This window comes from Balaenoptera physalus, assembly GCF_965194825.1.
Source record: "Balaenoptera physalus genome assembly, chromosome: 5".
Lineage (NCBI taxonomy): Eukaryota > Metazoa > Chordata > Mammalia > Artiodactyla > Balaenopteridae > Balaenoptera > Balaenoptera physalus.
The window spans coordinates 9,692,017-9,712,020 of NC_138884.1; the positions used below are offsets into that span (position 1 = coordinate 9,692,017).

The following is a 20,004-nucleotide window of genomic DNA, read 5'->3' on the forward strand; positions in this document are numbered from 1 at the left end:
AATGTAGCTTTAAGCCACTAAGATTCGGGGATTGCTTTATCATAAGTGTAACCAAGGCAATATGAACTGATAAAGGTCATTTCTCTCCTAAGAGTTATGAGGATTTAATAAACCAATGTTAGAAATATTTTTGAAAGTCTCTAGCAAACAGTACTCAATAGACATCTATGATTACTATTATGTTATTATCTTTTATAAATTAGAATACTGAGATTGCAAAATATTCCATAATGTGCCTCAGGACACACTGCTATTAAGAGACAGAGTTGCTTCTGTAACACTGGAAAGCCAAAGATCTGTTCATTAAAGTCACCCTTCTTTAGTCGTCTAACCCGGCCAAAAACACCCCCAACCTTCTAATAGTTATTTTCTTTTTGTTCATATATGTGTTGTTTTTTGTTGCTGTTCTAAAACCCTCTCTCTGTTGCACAAAAATTAATTTCCTTTTATTCTCTGATTTTTTTCTGTGTGTTTGCTGTTTATTTTGTTTAATAAATTTTGTCACACAGCATGGCAATCTTTATGCAAGATTTAACAATCACACCCCCCTACAATTTGGCTGCAGCCTATCTTTCAGAATTTATCTTCTACTTCTACCCATGCTACTCTGGTCCATAAACGCTGATCAAAATATGAAATGCTCATTTTCTCCTTCTAGTCTTTGCTTATTATGCCATTCTAACTGAAATTCTTCCTCTGTCCAGTTTCCGATTCTTCTTTTTAAAAATTTGGCTTAAACTCTATTTCTTCCACAAAGCCAACTCTAATCACAATTTAATAGCACAGATGGTCCATTCTGCTCATTTGAAACATAATTTCATGTGATTTTATAAGACAGCTGTGTACTGCAGGGGTATAAAGCATGGAAACTGCAGTTCCCAGAATCCCTTGCCTGTAGAGTTCTAGTTAATTTCTTCCTGTGACGAATTCTTATGAGATCTGAAGGCAGAGGAGGAAACAACATGCTTTGAGGATTTTTACTGCCTCATGGAACTGACTGAAAGCAAACAGGTCAGACACTAATTACGTTTTTACATTTTGAGGGAGTTTACTGTAAACCCCCTTTACACGACAGCAAACAAATCAACAAACCACCGCCACTACCACGAAAAAACGTCAGCCCACGCTAAAGAAGTCTTTGCTGTTCAAGAGGTAAAACAATCCCTGAGACACCAAACTTCCATGAATAGGAGGCAAGCTGTAGTTTAAAGAAGACATACTCGCTATACACACTTCAAGGGGAATAATGACAAAGAGGCAATACTAAAAGGTGACGGCAGCTGTCAGAGAAAAAGGACAATGGAGTTCCTCGCAGAAAGTGCCTCCACTGCTTCTGTGCACGTGTATGTGTGTGTACTAGAGTGTGAATGGGATTGTTTAGTGTCCCATTTGTATATGGGGTGGATGTGTGTGGAGGGAGGGACAGACAATTTGTCTCTTAATTTCATAGATTCTCAGAACAAGAGGAACCACTTCTAGACCTGATGGAGCATTGACAGGTCTCCCAGATATTTTGGAGATTGAGTTGGTTGTAATGACTGGTTGGTTCTTTGGATTTTTATCCTGGCAGAAGGACTGGGTGTATTTTCTGCAGGGTAAGAGAAAAAATATATCTGGCAAACAGAAGGGCAGGCTGCGGCAGCAACAATATATGTACTCGTCAATTCCTAGTTCATCGTCCTCTTCCTGGGCACACTGGAAAACTACATTTCCAGACTCCCACAAAGGTTACTGAGTCCTGGAATGTGAGTAGAAGGGACAAGAGTTGCTTCTGTGCTAAGGCGGTTAAGTACCTATGAACTTTGCACACACTTTTTTTCTTTTTCATTCCTGATATTAGAAGCCACCTTTTTAGATGACATAGTTGAAAGATGGAAGCAGCTTGCCATCTGAATCACTGCTTGGAGGCTTGCTACCTACGAATCCCACCCCACCTGCATCAGACTGTGACAGCAGTGAGAAATAAACTTTATGAATGAAGCCAATAATATCATGGGGCTAACTGTCACAAAAGTTGATGTTAATAATCGTGATTAGACTGATCATAATTATTGAACAGGACAAACCAGGGGAAACTGGAAAAAGGTCAGTGAGAACTTTAGGGTTAGTGAGAAATCATGGCAACCAGGCTAAGATTTGGTTGTTTGCAAAATAGGACAGTGAACCCAAAGGTGGATCTGAGATCAGAAAATCAGTCTAGCACATGTGATGTCTTAATTTTGTTGCTTGTATATATGTCTGGGCTCCAGTTCCTTCCGGTAAGAGGCAGTGGCTTTTCAACTTTGCACCCCTAACACCTGGTGCAGGACAGATGGGATAAAATGTCCAAACTGAGCATAAGCTTCAGGGTGTTTATCAAAGCAGGGCAGATATACAAGAGGAGATGATTTTGGCTGGGGAAAGTCAGGGATCAGGTTTCTATACCCAGTCTTAGGAAGCTGGGTACTCAGGACCAGTGGGTCCAGGTCAGCTATGCCCTGTGTGCCACAGCAGTGCTAGTCTAGAGATACTTCATAGAGGTCCTTGCATTCCTTGGCCTGGGGTCACTTCAGCTTATACCATCTGGAAAGAGGCTAAATACAGAGGTTAAATGAGCCAAGTTATTAGATTAAGAGATTAGGCAGGTATATCCAGAAATACCATCATATTTGCATTATTATTTAAAATAACTATTTAATCCTGTATTATTTTTTACTCGATAGTATAAATATATGTTATAAAATATCACGGAACATAGGAAAACATTATCCAAATAACTGAATCTACATGTCATTAATTCTAGAGAGATTCCAGGAATTCTTCAAATAGATTAGTGGTGATTTAGGAAACTAAAGAAAGAATATGCTTGTAAAAAATAAAAGATTTAGTCATAGATATAACTGTAGTAATAAATGAACAGTTATTCACTTTTACAATTTTTATGCTTCTTAACACTGAAGAGACAGCTTTGCAAAGTGATTTCCCAAGATAATGAAAGAGGCAAAAAAGAAAGAGAATTTTATCACCCAGCACCTATAGGGGAGATGGAAAAATATGGAACATTTTCTATCTAGTGAAGTAAACATACATTCATATATACAAACATATGGGGGCAGAGAAAGCAGATGGGAAATTATTACAAGAAAAGCTCTAAAGAGACAAATCAGGAAAAGAAACACATAAAACCCAGAATCTTAAATTCCAGAAATAATTATGTATTTAATGGTTATTGAACCCTTTCCAAAGGAAAAATGTACTAAATTTTACTAGATTTTTACAAGAGCAAATTCTCTTTAACCTCCCCCCCAAACACACACACACTGACACTCACTGCTTTCATATAAAATAAGAGAAAAAATTGATTGATTTATTTGTTCTTTCTCAAGTATTTATTGAGAATTCACTATGTGCCTGGCATTGTGAAAGTATTACCAAAAAAAAAAAAAAAAAGGAAGGAAGAAAATGACATGATTCTAAAAGAGCTCTCTAATGTAATAAAGACACTCAACACATCAGAAGAGGCTGTCAATAAACAGAGCAAATACACTTAAAAGGACTGGTTATCGAATTTCAGTATCACATCCCATGGAAAACGTATTAAAATATATGTCTCTGGAGGAAAAGGTGACAGACATTAGGAAAAAAAACATCTACCTTATGAATAATAGATATAGATAAAATAGGAAATAGTAGCAGAGATCGATGAAACGGGAAATAGCTACAGTAGAGAATCTGTAAAACTAAAAGCTGCAAAGACTAACAGACAAATTTCTAGTAAGCCTAATCAAAAGCAAAAGAGAAAATGTCCCAAAATATTAAACATGAAAAAAAGACTATAACTACAGATAAAATATTGATTTTTAAAATAAGAGGAAACATTAAAATATTTTAGGCTGATTAATTAAAATAGACAATTTCCTAGAAAATATAACATCAAACAACTAAAAATAGAACTACTGTATGATCCAGGAATTCCACTCCTGGGTATATACCCAAAGAAAATAAAAACACTAATTTGAAAAGGTACATGCACCCCAATGTTCATAGCAGCATTATTTATAATAGCCAAGACATGGAAACAACCTAAGAGTCCATCAATAGATGAATGGATAAAGATGTGTGCATGCACGCGCACACACACACATATATTTATATATCGATAATGGAATACTATTCAGCCTTAAAAAAGAACGAAATTCTGCCATTTGTAACAACATGGATGGACCTAGAGTGTGTTATGCTTAGTGAAGTAAGTCACACAGAGAAGGACAAATACTCTGTTACGACTTACTTGTGGAATCTAAAAAATAAACCAAATGAATTAACAAAACGAGACAGACTTATAGATATGGAGAACAAACCAGTGGTTACCAGTAGGGAGAGGGAAGGGGTGAGGGGAAAGCTATGGGTAGGGGATTAAGAGGTACAAACTACTATGTATAAAATCAATATGCTACAAGGACATACTGTACAGCACAGGGAATATAGCCAATATTTTATAATAACTTTAAATGGAGTATAATCTATAAAAATATCAAATCACTATGCTGTACACCTGAAAGTAATATAATATTGTAAATCAACTATACTTCAATAAAAAAACTAATAATTCAGAATAAATAAAAAATATGAGGGACTTCCCTGGTGGCGCAGTGGTTAAGAATCCGCCTGCCAATGCAGGGGACACAGGTTCAATCCCTGGTCCGGGAAGATCCCACAGGCCGTGGAGCAACTAAGCCTGTGCGCTACAACTACTGAGCTTGTGCTCTAGAGCCCGCGAGCCACAACTACTGAGCCTGCATGCCACAACTACTGAAGCCCGCATGCCCTAGAGCCTTGGCGCCGCAATTACTGAGCCCACATGCCACAACTACTGAAGCCCGCACGCTCTAGGGCCCATGTGGTGCAACTACTGAGCCTGTGCGCTGCAACTACTGAAGCCTGTGCACCTAGAACCCATGCTCCGTGACAAAAGTTCCGCAATGAGAAGGCCGTGCACCGCAAGGAAGAGTAGCCCCCACTCGCTGCAACTAGAGAAAGTCTGCGCGCAGCAATGAAGACCCAACACAGCCAAAAAAATAAAATAAAATAAAAAATAAATAAATTAAAAACATGAATAGGACTATAGGCACAAAATAAACTGAACCAGTAGTTAAAAATCAACTTGCCAAAACAAATTTAAAAAACAAAACAAAATTAAAAACAAATAAATCAATAAACCTCACTAAACCTAGACACATTTTGCCAAATATTGCAGGAACTGATAATCCTCCTCTTAAACTGTTTCACAGATTACAAAAGGCTCTCCTCAGTTCATTTTATTAAGATAGCGCAACCTTTATACCAAAAGTAGACAAAACAAAAAAATTTATTAACCTAGATGCAAAAATACTAAACAAAATATCAGCTATCCAAAACTTTCAAGGTGTTTAAAAATAGGTATCAGGGCCAGGTTCAGAACTGGTTTATCCCAGTGATGCACTGTTGGTCTAAGGTTAGAAAATCTATGAATATGACTCTCCACAATAAAAGAAAATGGGAGAAAAACCATGCAATTATCTTAACAGATGCAAAGGAATATTTGCTAAAGTTTAACATTCACTCAAAATAAAAATTCTTAGCAAAATATAAATTTATAGAACATACCTACCAAAGACCTAAAGTAAACACCATAAACCTAATGAGTGTATGTGTGAAGAAAAAAATGCATGAAAACATACTGACACTAACTACTTTCATATGAAACAAAAAAACAAGAGGCAAATATTTATGTGTTCATTTTCAAGATTTTATTGGAGGTCTGCTATGTGCTTGGCATTTCGAAAGAATTACCCGCCCCCTCCCAAAAAAAAGGAAAGAAAGAAAGAAGATAAATGCAATTGTAATATGTAAAAGCAAAATGTAGAAAACTTCCCTTAAAATCAGGAAGCAACTCAAGAAGGCATGCTATCATCATTTCTATTTAACCTTATACTGGGAGTCCTGGAACATAGCACAAGAAAAAAGATATTAAATGATAAAAGGCTTGTAAAGGAATAAACGATGCGCATTATTTCCACATGATATGACTGTCTCCAAAGGAAGTCAAACAGAATTGCTCACGAAATATTATGAGAATTTGGCAAGGTTTTCAGATATAAAGTCAACAGTAAAAATCAGTTTCAACACTGAACATCAGCAACAAAGTTTGAAGACATAGTAAGTACTCCATTTATAATATCTACAAAATGGAGATCTAGGAGAAAATTATAATTTTTTAAAAATCAAAAGACATTAAAGAGGACCTGAGTAAATGGGAAGTTACATGATAGTCATGGATAAAATACCAATGCTCATGAAATTAATCTATCAATTCAATTTAAATTCTAAATAAAATTTCTCATGAAACTTGATAATATTCAACTGCAAAAGCAAAGGACCAAGAATGGCCAAGATAACTTTCAAGAAGAAAAACAAAGTTGAAGAAACTTATTCTACCAGATATCACTAATTAAGACACTGTGGTAATGACATAAGATAAACACACAGAAAAAGCAACAAATAGTACAGTCCAGAAAGAGACATAAAAACATTTGATATATAATGGAAATGCTATTTCAAAAAGTGGGGGAAAGACAAACTATTGAACAAATATGCTGAGTTGATTGATTTTCACATATAAAATGAGATTCCTACTTTATGCTTTACATAAAATTCAATTTCGAATGGATTAAGACCTATATATATATACAAAGCAAACTTTAAAACTTTTAGAAAATAATAAAAAAGATTTTCTAAGTGACCTCAAAGTAGGTGAGGATTTCTTAAACAAGATGTAAAAAAGCACAAACACTAAAGACTGATGAATCCAACTCACTGAAATAAAAAACTTTCAAACATTAAAAGACACTGTATTCTATAAAAAAAAAAAAAAAAAAAACCCAGAAAATTGGGTGAAAGTATTTGGAATACATATAGCTGACAAGAGCTAGCAAACTCTTAAAAATCATTAAGAAAAAAGCAAACAACCCAATAGCAAAATTTGCAACAGTAGGAGAAAGCAGTATACAGAGTAATAAACACAGATATGACCAAAGTTTAAGAAACATATGAAAACAAACACATGAAATACACGCTGCCCGCGTGGTAGACTACATTATAGGGAAGGTACAAATTAACTCAGAAATCTCAGTGGCGTAACAAAACAGGTTTGTTTTTCAGTCATGACACAGATCCAATGCCAGCTGACAGGCGGCTCTGCGGACCCATGCTCCGCTGTCCAGTTAATGTACTGTAAGAAAGGGCTGGAAAAGTTTTGAATCTCTACCTCTGAAATGACAGTTGTCGCCTCTGCTCACAGCCTACTGGCCAAAAGTAGTTGACTGGCCTCACCTACCTGCAATGGGGCTGGGAAACGTTGGAGAAACACTTGGATATTCAGTGAAAAATAAATGTCTCTGTGATGACTATAGAAATCTAAACTAAGGCAATAGCAAGATGCTTCCCACACTCATTAGACTGGGGGAAACAACCATGAGAACTCTGATATTACCAATGATTTGTGAGGATGTGAAAAACGGAAACAGTCACACACAGCTGTTGAACATGTAAATTAGCACATTTTAAGAGCATTTGTAATACCTGGACAAAGATGTACCTACTTATGACCCTACTCTACAGGTGCATAAAAGGTGTCATGTGAAAATTATTCACTTAAAGTTGGTTCATAATAGCAAAATATTGGAAATCAACTGAATATTGGAGACAACCTAAATATTAGAAAAACCCAGAATACCTAAACTGTATTTTATTCTTACTGAAAGTGAATATTGATAGAGCATATTGAACAGGAAAAATAGTTGCAGAAGGTGATATACTGTACACTTTATTAATATAAAGTTGTAAAACCTGCAAAATTATCATATATATTGTGTGTAGATACAGGTACGTGGTTAGCCTATAATAATGTGCATAAATTATAAACAATTTCAAAATGGGGAGGAGAGACGGTATGTTAGGGTACACTATTCATAAAACAATTCATATCTGTTAATTCTACTATAGGTAATAAAACCTAAGAAAATAATACTGTTTAACAGTCAGAAGTTATTCTTTGTTAACACTTACCTAGTAAGGCTTTTTATATTAATGATAATTAGAAGCAGTTCCATATTTTCAAAATAGTTAAATATGGATGACAACATATGAAATGTTATGATTATTAGAAAATATATATATTAAGTAGTTAGTATAGTGACTGGAACTTGATCAATAGTAGCTACCATCATCATCATCACTGTTACTGCTACTACTATTATTTACTTTTATTAAAGGAATAAGCACGCAAACTAGGCTGATGCGTGGAAACAATAGTGAAACAACGTTAACTGGAAAAAGTGGAACACTAATTAGAATGTTTTATACATTAATTAAAGCACCATAAACTATATTCACATCCATTAACAATGATTTTAAAATAACTTAGAATTTTAGTAAAATTTAATGCTTATTAAATGACTATTAATTTGCATAATGAAAATAAAATTATACTGTCACTAAATTTTCTCAAAACCCTACATTAGTTTAAATTTCTAGTTCACTTTGCTAATAGGCATAGGCATTTTTAAAACCATTTAAGAAAATACAACTGTGACAACTAGTTTCATTATTGAAGAAAATCTCCTTCATAAATGATGCATGGTCCCTGAAATCATTAACTTCTGAAAAGAAAAATAATTTAACAGTTGCTTCTACTACATAACTGCTTACTTGATAACTGCATTATTTTTATCACACATTTTTTAGTTAATATGACTTGGTTTACTAAAGGAAACATCTATAAAAGCAGTAGGAGAATACAGTGACTAAACCTATTATGTGCTTGTAATTTTAATTTTTATCAGTACAGTTTTAACCATTGAGAAAAGGCAGGAAGGAAAGAGATTATCTTTTATTTTATACTTTCACTCCAGCACTGAATGAATCTGATATTCATTTTTATACAATGGCCCGAACTTGAGGTTTTTTTTTTTTTCACCGAGGTCAACGAGAACACAGCAAATTCAGTGGGAAGTCTAGGTCATACCCCAAGGGGAGAGAGAAGAAAGAGTTTTCTTCCCTTAGTTCCTGGATCTTCTTCAGGGTTCATACTGTGACCAATGAATATGGTTGTGAGGCTTATTTAGAGCCATTTGCACTTGTGTTAGGTAGAAAAAGACCTTGTCTCCTCTCCTCTAATCATTATTATACTAAGTTACAAGGAGCTGTGCCTATGTTCTACACCTCTTTAAAAATCTATTTGATGTTGTTCCCTTCTGTATCATCTATTCCATTTATTTGCTTGCATATGTAGTCTACCCAGTTATTGGGCATGAAATGGTTATATGAGCATGCCCTTGAGCTAGCAGAGCTGGTGATCATTGCTCATCCAGGAAGTGTCATGGCACTGTGTAATGGAGGTATCATTTTTTTTTTCCAGCTTGGACTCAGATCAAGAAGAGGTTTTCCTATATAAGGGACAGAAATACAATTCTCCCCATTGCCTAAGAGCAGAGAAAACAGCTAGCAGAGGGAACACAGATGGGGACAGATGGCTTAGACTAGAGAGACATCTCCAGAGCCAGTGGACAAATGCCATTTCTGGATTACCATTTTACATCTCTAGCCATACAGGGATCAGAAATGCTTAGCTGTTCAAGACACATACAGCTGTAACTAGAGATGTCTGAGAAAGATAGCAATGGAGGCCAAATGAAGTAACATTAGTACCAAGACATCATTCTCACAGCTCACTAAGTCATTCTGGAAAGGACACACCAATCACATTTTGTTTGTTTGTCTGTTTTATACCAACTATATTTGAAAGTGTTTTCAGCTTCAGTTTTCAAAGATCAACTGGCGGAAAAAAGATCTTAAGATACAATCTCGGTGAAAGAGTTAGTGCCTTATAATCTCTTGCAACTCACATGCTCTGCCTCATTTCTGGGGATTTGAAATAACAAGGATTTTAATCACCTCTAAACTAAGCAGAGCTAAGCAAAGATTAGTTTGCTCATGTAAATTTAAACTTGCTCATGCAAGACCACAGAGAAGCTAAAGTTACAAACTACGGATTAACCAGTGAAGCAATTTCTCTATTGAGTTAGCTTGGTCATGAACCATACAGTGAGACTGATAGAGGATAATCAATACACATTAATTATTGATTCTCTATATGCCTGAAATATTCCAAATGGGATTAATTTCATAATAGTAATAGAATCCCTTCAAACAGTTTTTATGACAGGTTTCAAGATTATCTTTCATTTATGAAGTGATTCATCTAAGGTCTCTTCACCTAAAAGTAGGTATATTCCAATATAAATGGAGTTAATGAGCAAATGTTACCGAAAAATGTTCCTCAAATCCTATATTTTTAAATGCATTTACTTGGTGAGTATATTTTTGACACTGAATTTTTATTAATTCACAGTAAACAAAATTTCTACTATACATTTGAATTAGTTTTCTGTAAGCTTGTATACACAAATATTTCAGTGAAGAAGATACAGAAGATAGTTTGAATCTGGAAAGGAATGCATAGTAGTTAAAAATTTTTTCCAAAAAAAAAAAATTAAGGTGGAGTAAGTTTTATAAAAAAAGATGTTTGTATTTCCTTTAAAAATAAACTGTAGTCTCTTACCCTAAGTATTAAGTAATGACTCATTACTTCACTTGATTTAACTTTAAAAAGAAAGCTGCAATTATTTTTATAATAACCTGCAAATAAAACCAGAGATAAGAGTCCTTTAAAATTTTGCCTACAATGGACACAAGAAAGTTTGGAGGACATTTTGTCTTAGAACTGGAAAAAAATGTAGCTATATAAATATCATAGTGGCCAGTTAGGAATATTATATACACCTAGTAAACAGGAGAAGTTCTACTCAAAAGATTTAAGATTTGGAAAGGGGCTCTAAAATTAATGCAATCACTCTTATGGTTGGACAAATGATCAAATAAATTCTCACGATATATTTTAGGTTAATGGAGTTTTTCTTTTCACTAGCAAAACAACTATGTGCATTTTGGAATTCTCTTAATAAAGAAAACAAAATTTTACACGTTAGACCCTTCATTCTGTCACATGTATGAGAGTTCTTATTTTTCTTGTTAAAATTTGCTTACATACTTTCCACTGACCACATGTTATTTTTATAATTATGAAAAAAATCAATAAAGTGATTTCTATTTTGCAAAAGAAAAATTACAGTTGCACATTTTATTTTACCCCCAGAAGTAACCTTCCATTATAATTCAGTGTTCTCTATATTATAGGGAATACAATGGAAACAATTCTGATTGAGCAGAAGTAAAACTGTCTACTAAAAAATATCACTAAAAGTTTTATAGTATCCCATCTTACATTTAAGTCTTTGATCCATTTTGAGCTTATTTTTGTGTATGGTGTTAGAGAATGTTCTGATTTTCTTCTTTTACATGTGGCTGTCCTATTTTCCCAGCACCACTTACTGAAGAGACTATCTTTTCTCCATTGTATATGCTTGCCTCCATTGTCATAGATTAATTGACCATAGGTGTGTGGTTTTATTTCTGGGCTTTCTATCCTGCTCCATTGATCTATAAGTCTGTCTTTAGGCCAGTACCATACTGTTTTGATTGCTGTAGCTTTATAGCATAGTCTGGAGTTAGGGAGCCTGATTCCTCCAGCTCCATTTTTCTTTCTCAAGATTGCTTTGGCTATTTGAGGTCTTTTGTGTTTCCATATAAATTATAAGACTGGATACTATAAAACTCTTAGAGGAAAACACAGTCATAATACTCTTTGACATAAATCGCAGCAATACCTTTTTGCACCCACCTCCTAATGAAAATAAAAACAAAAATAAACAAATGGGACCTAATGAAACTTCAAAGTTTTTGCACAGCAAAGGAAAACATAAACAAAACAAAAAGACAACCCTCAGAATGGGAGAAAATATTTGCAAATGAAGCAACCAACAAGGGATTAATCTCCAGAATATACAAACAGCTCATGCAGCTCAATATTAAAAAAAAAACAACCCAATCAAAAAATGGGCAGAAAACCTAAATAGACATTTCTACAAAGAAGACATACAGATGGCCAAAAAGCACATGAAGAGGCTCAACACTGCTAATTATTAGAGAAATGCAAAACAAAACTACAATGAGATATCACCTCACACCAGTCAGAATGGCCATCATTAAAAAGTCTACAAACAATAAATGCTGGAGAGGGTGTGGAGAAAAGGGAACCCTCCTACACTGTTGGTGGGAATGTAAATTGGTACAGCCACTATGGAGAACAGTATGGTGGTTCCTTAAAAAACTAAAAACATAGCTAACATATGATCCAGCAATCCCACTCCTGGGCATATATCTGGAGAAAACCATAATTCAAAAACATATAAGCACCCCAATGTTCACTGCAACACTATTTACTACAGCCAAGACATGGAAGCAACTTAAATGTCCATCGACAGAGGAGTGGATAAAAAACATGTGGCACATATATACAATGAACTATTACTTAGCCATAAAAAAGAATGAAATAAGGCCATTTACAGGAACATGGATGGACCTAGAGATTATCATACTAAGTGAAGTAAGTCAGACAGAGAAGGACAAATATCATATATCACTTATATGTGGCATCTAAAAAATGATACAAATGAACGTATTTACAAAACAGAAACAGACTCACAGACATAGAAAACAAACTTATGGTTACCAAAGGGGAAAGGGAGTGGGGTGGGAGGGATAAATTAGGAGGTTGGGGTTAATATATACACACTACTATATATAAAACAGGTAATCAACAAGGACCTACTGTATAGCACAGGGAACTCTATACTCTGTAGTAACCTATATGGGAAAAGAATCTGAAAAAGAATAGATATATGTATATGTATAACTGAATCACTTTGCTGTACAGCTGAAACTAACAAAACATTGTAAATCAACTATACTCCAATATAAAATTTTTAAAAAGTTAGTGGGTAAAAAAAAGAAAAATAAAAACATAAAAAATATCACTATCTGTTAAATAGTAAGAGTGTCCTGAGCATTTTTGGATGAATATAACCTTGGATTAAATACGCTAAAAAGAAGTATATTTAAGACCACTAGGTCCAAAAATAAAGAGGGGTGTGGTGCTGAGGGAAATGCAAGCCACAGAGCATGGAAACCCAAGAAGATAAAGAGTCTTTCTACACGTTTCACACAATAGCCTAAAGAGCAGACATAACCTACCTTGGTTTTTGGAGATGGCTTTTGTGTGTCTCTTTCGAAGTCTTTTGTTAGAAGGATGTTCTTATAATTGGCCTCCTATAAAAGAAGTATAAAAGAAACATTAGAGACCGAAGAACAACACTACCCTAACCAGAAATTACAATGTAGTGAAAAGCATTTCTGGATTGAGTTGTTCACATCAGAAGCTAGTGAGATTGTAGTGAGGAGTCAAAAACGTTTCCTTTCTTCTTTGTCACATACATCAGTGAAGTAACATAAGACAGTGATGGAGTAGGTATGGGACCTACAGGACATATATATTCAGAGATGATTATTAAAAGTCTCATCTACGCTATCACGTCATTTACATATCCACAGACAACTCACCCCTTCTTTGGAGAATTGAATAGTAATTCTCCAAGATATCAACACCAAACTTGAAGTTTCCAACTTTCCCCAAGTATTTTACAAATGGGTTCTGATTCTGTAAATGTTTTATCGTAAACAAATTCCTTCACATTGTTCATAATCCATATCGAATAATGACAGCTGCGTATCAATATCCTGAGAAAAAATACCTGAGTATCTGTTTACAAAATTATTAAGCTTCTAAGTCCTTGGTTCACGCCAAAACAGTACACGCAAAAATAAGAGCAGAGATTACAAGGCAGCAGCTTACTTGCGGTTGGATAGATTTACTATTTATTTCTACATGGTAAATAAAAACAACAATCTTGTTGTTTTTTACAAAATAATGTAGGGCCTCACTTCTGAATAGCCATTAACTTGAGTCAATTTTCCATAGATGATTCTATCTCCAAATTAAGACAGAACAAAAACACATAAGAGGAAGATTATAGTCAACAATAAAGCTAAGGAGAAAAGAAGTCAGATTTCTTTTACCTGCTCCATAACCTTCACCTCTGCATCCCATTTCTTCCCCTATCATGTCTACCATTCACTCATCTAAATAATGAGGGTTTTTTTCCAATTTACTTTAGGGTTAATCATCATCTTTTAAACAAAATTGTATTCTACACACTTTATAATATTACTAAAATTTCCTGGAATTACATTCTTATATTTTTAAAGGGAACAGTATATTATTAGGATAAAATGTCCCTAAAGAAAATAACAATACTACTTACTACTAATAAATAATTACTAAATCATAGGATGTGTCAGGCACTGTGCTAAAGTCTTTGCATTCATAATGCCATTTCCCCCTCAACAGCCCTATGAGTCAGGTACTATTATTATATCGTATTATCATTCCCCTTTTAAGTATTACACAACAAAAGCATACAGAAGTTAAATAAATTGCCTAATGTCACACAGGACTCAAAGATGGTTCTGAATAACTTTAAGGCCCGAGCTCTTATCATCTTTATATACTACTTCTCATCCAATATACTTGACAGCTTAAATGGCTCGGTTGTAGAACCATAGCATTTTAAAGCCAAGAGAGTTTTTAAAGATCAACTACTCTATCCATGCCCCTAATTCTACAGATGAGGGGTGTGCATCCTGAGGTGATGTGCCCAAAATCACACAGAGAGTGGTAGAGCCGAGACCCACGCCTGGATCACAGGGCTGTACAGGGCACCTGTTCTCCGCTTCGTGCTAGGGAGCAATATTCCCAGACTCGGAGGGGATCACGAACTTCTCGTGAGCTGGGGGCAGGGGTGCGGCGCTGCCAACACTCAGCTGCCTGTGGCCTCATGCACAGCCCTGTGTAAGGACCAAGGGTGCATTTCTGAGGTCTCCAAATAAGTGTACATTCCAGTCCTACCCTTTCCCACCAGTCACACCACCTGCTGTTGGGAAGCTGTTTACTGGAAATAGTGAATGAACCCATTCCCGCTTCTGACTCACTGTGAGAGGGATAAACTATATCCAGCACGACATTTAAAAGGTTCAAGTGATTAACTGCATAATCTGTTGCGTAATTTGGCTACCCTTGGATAATATAATTAGGCATAATCCTTATACCTCTTTTTAAACTACCGGTAAGTAAATGTTAGAATGTGATGAGAAGAAAACAGGCCGACTCTTAAGGGAAGTGAATAGGAATAGGTGACCTTTGTTTATGTCTGTCTGAGTTTATAAGTGCCTGTAATTCTTTCTTCCTTAAGCATAAACTGAAAGTGGTGGTGTTTCCTTTAAAAGTGACAGTATCACTCCTATTCTGCCTCCCTGTCCCTGTGAATTAATAAGTATAAGGCTGAGAGTCAGCTCTTCCCTAGAAGACTCTGAAAGCATTTTCTGTCCACTTTTAACCGACAATGCCACCTACATAAATTACGTCTATTTTTTGTTTTATGACTGAATTCAGACAGTGGAGTCAAAGTGAAGTTCAGTAGTCACAGCACCATCCTAGCTCTCGTCCTAGCTCTCTAACCAGCTCTAGGAAGCCAGGCACGCATTGTAACCTCTTGGACCTCTCCCTCAGTTTAAAGATCTATACAACAAAGGGACTGGATTAGGTGAGCTCCAAGAATCCTAGCTAGCTCTTAAATTTCAAGATTTTATGATCTGATGATTCTTTCAGGAAGCAATATTTATTGACAAAAAAGTTAAGCCACATCCCGTTGGGGGCTGCATTCCCAGTGCCCCCATCCGAATGCTGCTGGAGAACTGGCACCCGGGCCATAGCAGTGAGCTACAGAACACAGGCTACACTTCCTGCAGGGCCAATGTGACGCAGATTTCTGGAGGGAAGTTAAGCAATTCAACTAGTACCTTAAATAAGTAACTGGTAATAACTTAATGTATTGTTTTAAAACAGATGTAGTATGGTAACTCCATAATATATTATGAGAAACATTTTAAAGATAAAGCCTTTTTAAAGTTGTGCTTTTACAACCGCATAGCACAGGGAGATCAGCTCGGTGTTTTGTGACCACCTGGAGGGGTGGGATGGGGAGGGTGGGAGGGAGGGAGATGCAGGGGGGAAGAGATATGGGAACATATGTATATGTATAACTGATTCACTTTGTTATAAAGCAGAAACTAACACACCATTGTAAAGCAATTATACTCCAATAAAGATGTTAAAAAAAATAATAAAGTTGTGCTTATAAAAAGCCATTGATGCTTGTAGGTATATACCTGAGAATTAAAATCATATGTCCACACAAAAACTTTTACATAAGTGCTCACTGTAGCATTATTCATAGTAGCCAAAAAGTGGAAACAACACAAATGTCCATCAACTGTTGATCAGATAAGAAAAATATGGTGTATACACACAATGGAATATTGTCCAGCTATAAAAAGGAATGAAGTACTAATACCTGCTAATCACATAGTTTAACTTTGAAAACATTACGCTAAGTGAAAGAAGCCAAACACAAAAGGACATATATTGTGTGATTCCATGTGTATGAAATGTCCAGAATGGGCGAATAGTGACAGGAAGTAGATTAGTGGTAGCCAGGGCCTGGGAGGAGGAGGGAATGCAGTCACGTCTCATGGCTCCAGTCTGCATGGGGTTTCTTTTGGGGTGACAAAAATGCTCTGGAATTAGGTAATGGTAATGGTTGTACAACTTGGTGAACATGCTAAAACCCAATAAACTGCATACTGTAAACAGGTGAATTTTATGGTACGTGAATTATGTCTACATTTTTAAAAAAAGCCTTTTAAAGTAAATCCCCACTTTCCCAGGGCAAAGGGAAGAGACCTCAGGCTTGTGTTTGAACTCTCCCCTTAGAAGAACTTCTTCGCAAAGGTTTGAAGGGGGAATGTTCTGTGTTTGTAAGTATTATGTGGGCATGGAAAGTCTCTCAAATATTAACTGAACCCTATTATTATGTGTGGCATTCCAATGCTGGTCACTGGAGAATGGAATGATAAATTAGACATGAATATATTATATAGGGTATACTTATATTTATTTTAAACATTTCTACTTGAACGAGACTTCTGAATGAACTGACTGCCCACTGTAAAGACCTGAGCAACAACCAATTGCTTAAACCCGCTGTATCATGAAAACACCATTGAAAAATACAATAGGGAAAGAAAAAATACCTTGTTTGTCATTGCTGTGTTGGCCTTTCCATTCACCTACTAATGACAATAAAAAATAGAAAAGCACGTGCCGTTCTCTCAGCCTAGCCCGCCTGCTCCCAGCTATTCACATCGTGTGCCCACACTTCATCCAGGTCTCTGTTCAGTTTCACTAGAGAGGACTCCCTCCCTGGAACACCTTATCTGAGTCACCACTGCTCTCCCCTCCCACTGGGGCTCGCTCTATTTCTTCATAGCGCTCAGCAATATCTCACTTTAATATTTAGTGGTTTTAATTCTTCACTGTCCATCTCTCCCTACTCTGTGAGAAGACCTATATCACTCACAGATATATCCACAAGGCCTGGAACACTGTTTGGCACACGGTAGAAGCTCAACTGCTGTGGTGAATGAGTAAACCAAATCAATGAACAATATCCCTTTTCTAACCTTTCACAATCCCTTTGTGCATTCCTCCTGTTTTTAATTCTCTCCTTAATCAGCTTACACTTCATGACCTTTCATTCCTTTGCTAATGCCCTTCGTTTTCTTCCTCTCATCGTCAATCACTGCATTTATTTCACAAAAGGACGACCTTGGATGAATCCGGCTATATGCCTTCTCTGTGCTGGGAATGGAGCAACTGAAAGTGGCTGGAAAAAAATTATAGAACTGGTTGACTGTGTCATGTTAAATTTATTACCATAAATCTTGAATGAACCCTCTCTAATCCACAGCAATCCTGCTATACTTCTTTAGTAACATGATTTTCCACTCTCCAAGATGATATTTCATGTCTCCTCCTCTCTCCTCAAACCCGTTTCCTTCCATTCTTGCTTCATTGGAAAAAAGAGGCATCAGAGAAGCTTCTCATTACCCCACCATCAAATTTACAAACCACTCTACGTCCCTCCAGTTACAATGGAAGATTCTGGTCCTAATCAGCCATTCCCTCCACGCCACCTTTGAGCCCATCTCCTCTCACCTTCTCAAGGACGTCACTCTTTCAATTCTCCCCTCCCACTCCCTCTCCACTAGATCATTCCCATAATCACACGCGTGCTCTGTAATTATCTTTAAAAACAAAAAACAACAACCAAAAAAACAACTTCCTTCATCTTAGCTCTCTCACTAGCTGTGGTGCCATGTTGTTTGCTTTCCTTTACAGCACACGCCTCCAAAACAGCTGTCTTCACCACATCTACTTCTTCATCTTCAGTGCCCCCAAATCTGTGTGTTTTGTTTGTTTGTTTTTTTGGTCACTAGCCACAGAAAGTGCTGAAAACAGTCACTCACAGCTTGGTTTCCATCGTACTCAGTTAGCAACATCTGACCCAGGTGATTCCTTCTAATAGCTGCCACATCATCACTGATAGGGGGAAAAAATTGCCTACCTCATGGACCAACTCCACATGATCTCCTTGGCTGCTGCTTCTCCTCTATACAATAAAGTTACATATCTACTGGTTATTGGTTCGTTTTGTGTATCCTCTACTAAATAGAAGTCCTATGAAGGTAAATAATTGGTCTCCCTTACTCATTACTAAAACTACAATGCCACTGAAAAGTGCCTTGTATAGTAGGAGCTCAATAAATATGTGTTGAATAAATAGTTGAATGAAATTGGAGTGACTCAAGGGTTGATGTAGAGAATTCTTCTTTTCCCAAATATATAATGATCTCAGAACACTTTCATTTCTTTTAAATACAACCAATATCCTAATGACTCCCAAATCTGTATCACTATCTTTCACATTTCTCCTAAGCTACTTAAGTCTAACTGCTTACTTGGCAACTCTACCTTGCTGTCTAATAAGCACCTAAATTTATGTCCAAACCTGAGCTTTTGATTTATCAGCAAAATAATTTATGTCAGTCCTTGAGTTTCTTCCCCAGATTAGCAAATGGTACCCAGTTGCTCAAGCCAATGTCTTAGGTATCAACCTTGATTCCTCCCTTTCCCATACCTCCCATCATCAAACCTATCATCAAGTCCAGTCAGCACTCTCCAAAGTAAACTGGGATTCATTCACTTCTCTCTGTGTACACAGCCAACCCAGTCATAGCCATCATTTTTCACCTAAATCACTTCAATCATCCTGCTTTCTATAAGCTTTGTATACGTAAATCAGATGATGTCATTCCTCAAGCAATGTCTCATCATTACTCCCGGAATAAAATCCAAACTATTTACCATAACCTACATAGCCTCGCATGATCTAGCCCTTGCCTTCTTCTCTAACCTCATCTCACACCACTTGCCCCTCCCTTACTATGCCTCAGACACAATGGCCACCTTTTCAACCTTCAAATACTCCAAGTCCTTTCCTGCCTTCAAGTATTCGTCCTTCACATTCCCTCTCCCTGGAATGCCTCTCCACCATTTCTTTAGCATGGCTGATATATTCTCCTCCTTCAGCTCCTATGTCACCTCCTCCGAGAGGCCTTCTTTAACAACCCCATCTAAAGTGGCTCTCCTGATTACTCTCTTCTCTTATTAACCTGCTTTACTTCAAACACATACTTATTCTAATTTGTAATTCACAATTTTGTTTTACATTTTGATTTATTTATTGTACATCACCTCCAGTAGACTTTAAGGTTCATGTGGGTAAGGATTTGCCCAGTGTATCCCCAGCATTCTGTAGGTATTTAATAAGCGTTTTTTGAACGAATAAAGAAAACAATGTCAACTCTTACATTTCCCTTGCCTTTAGTATTAATTTCCAACCACTAAAGAAATGTGATGGATCTCCATGATATTGAGAATCAGATAATAAT

General features: G+C 36.2%; 1 protein-coding gene across 10 annotated transcripts in view; it reads right to left on the bottom strand.

Moving 5' to 3' along the window:
• Window positions 1-20,004, bottom strand: part of FAM13A (family with sequence similarity 13 member A) — a 349,193-nt gene that overhangs the window by 174,954 nt on the left and 154,235 nt on the right. For all 10 annotated transcript variants that reach the window (XR_014263561.1, XR_014263562.1, XR_014263563.1 and 7 more), the window contains one exon: window positions 13,231-13,305. Coding sequence is in view for 5 of the 10 variants with exons in the window: in XM_082461668.1 (XP_082317794.1) it covers window positions 13,231-13,305 (75 nt within the window). In the remaining 5 variants the exon portion in view is untranslated. The remainder of the gene's footprint in view (window positions 1-13,230; window positions 13,306-20,004) is intronic.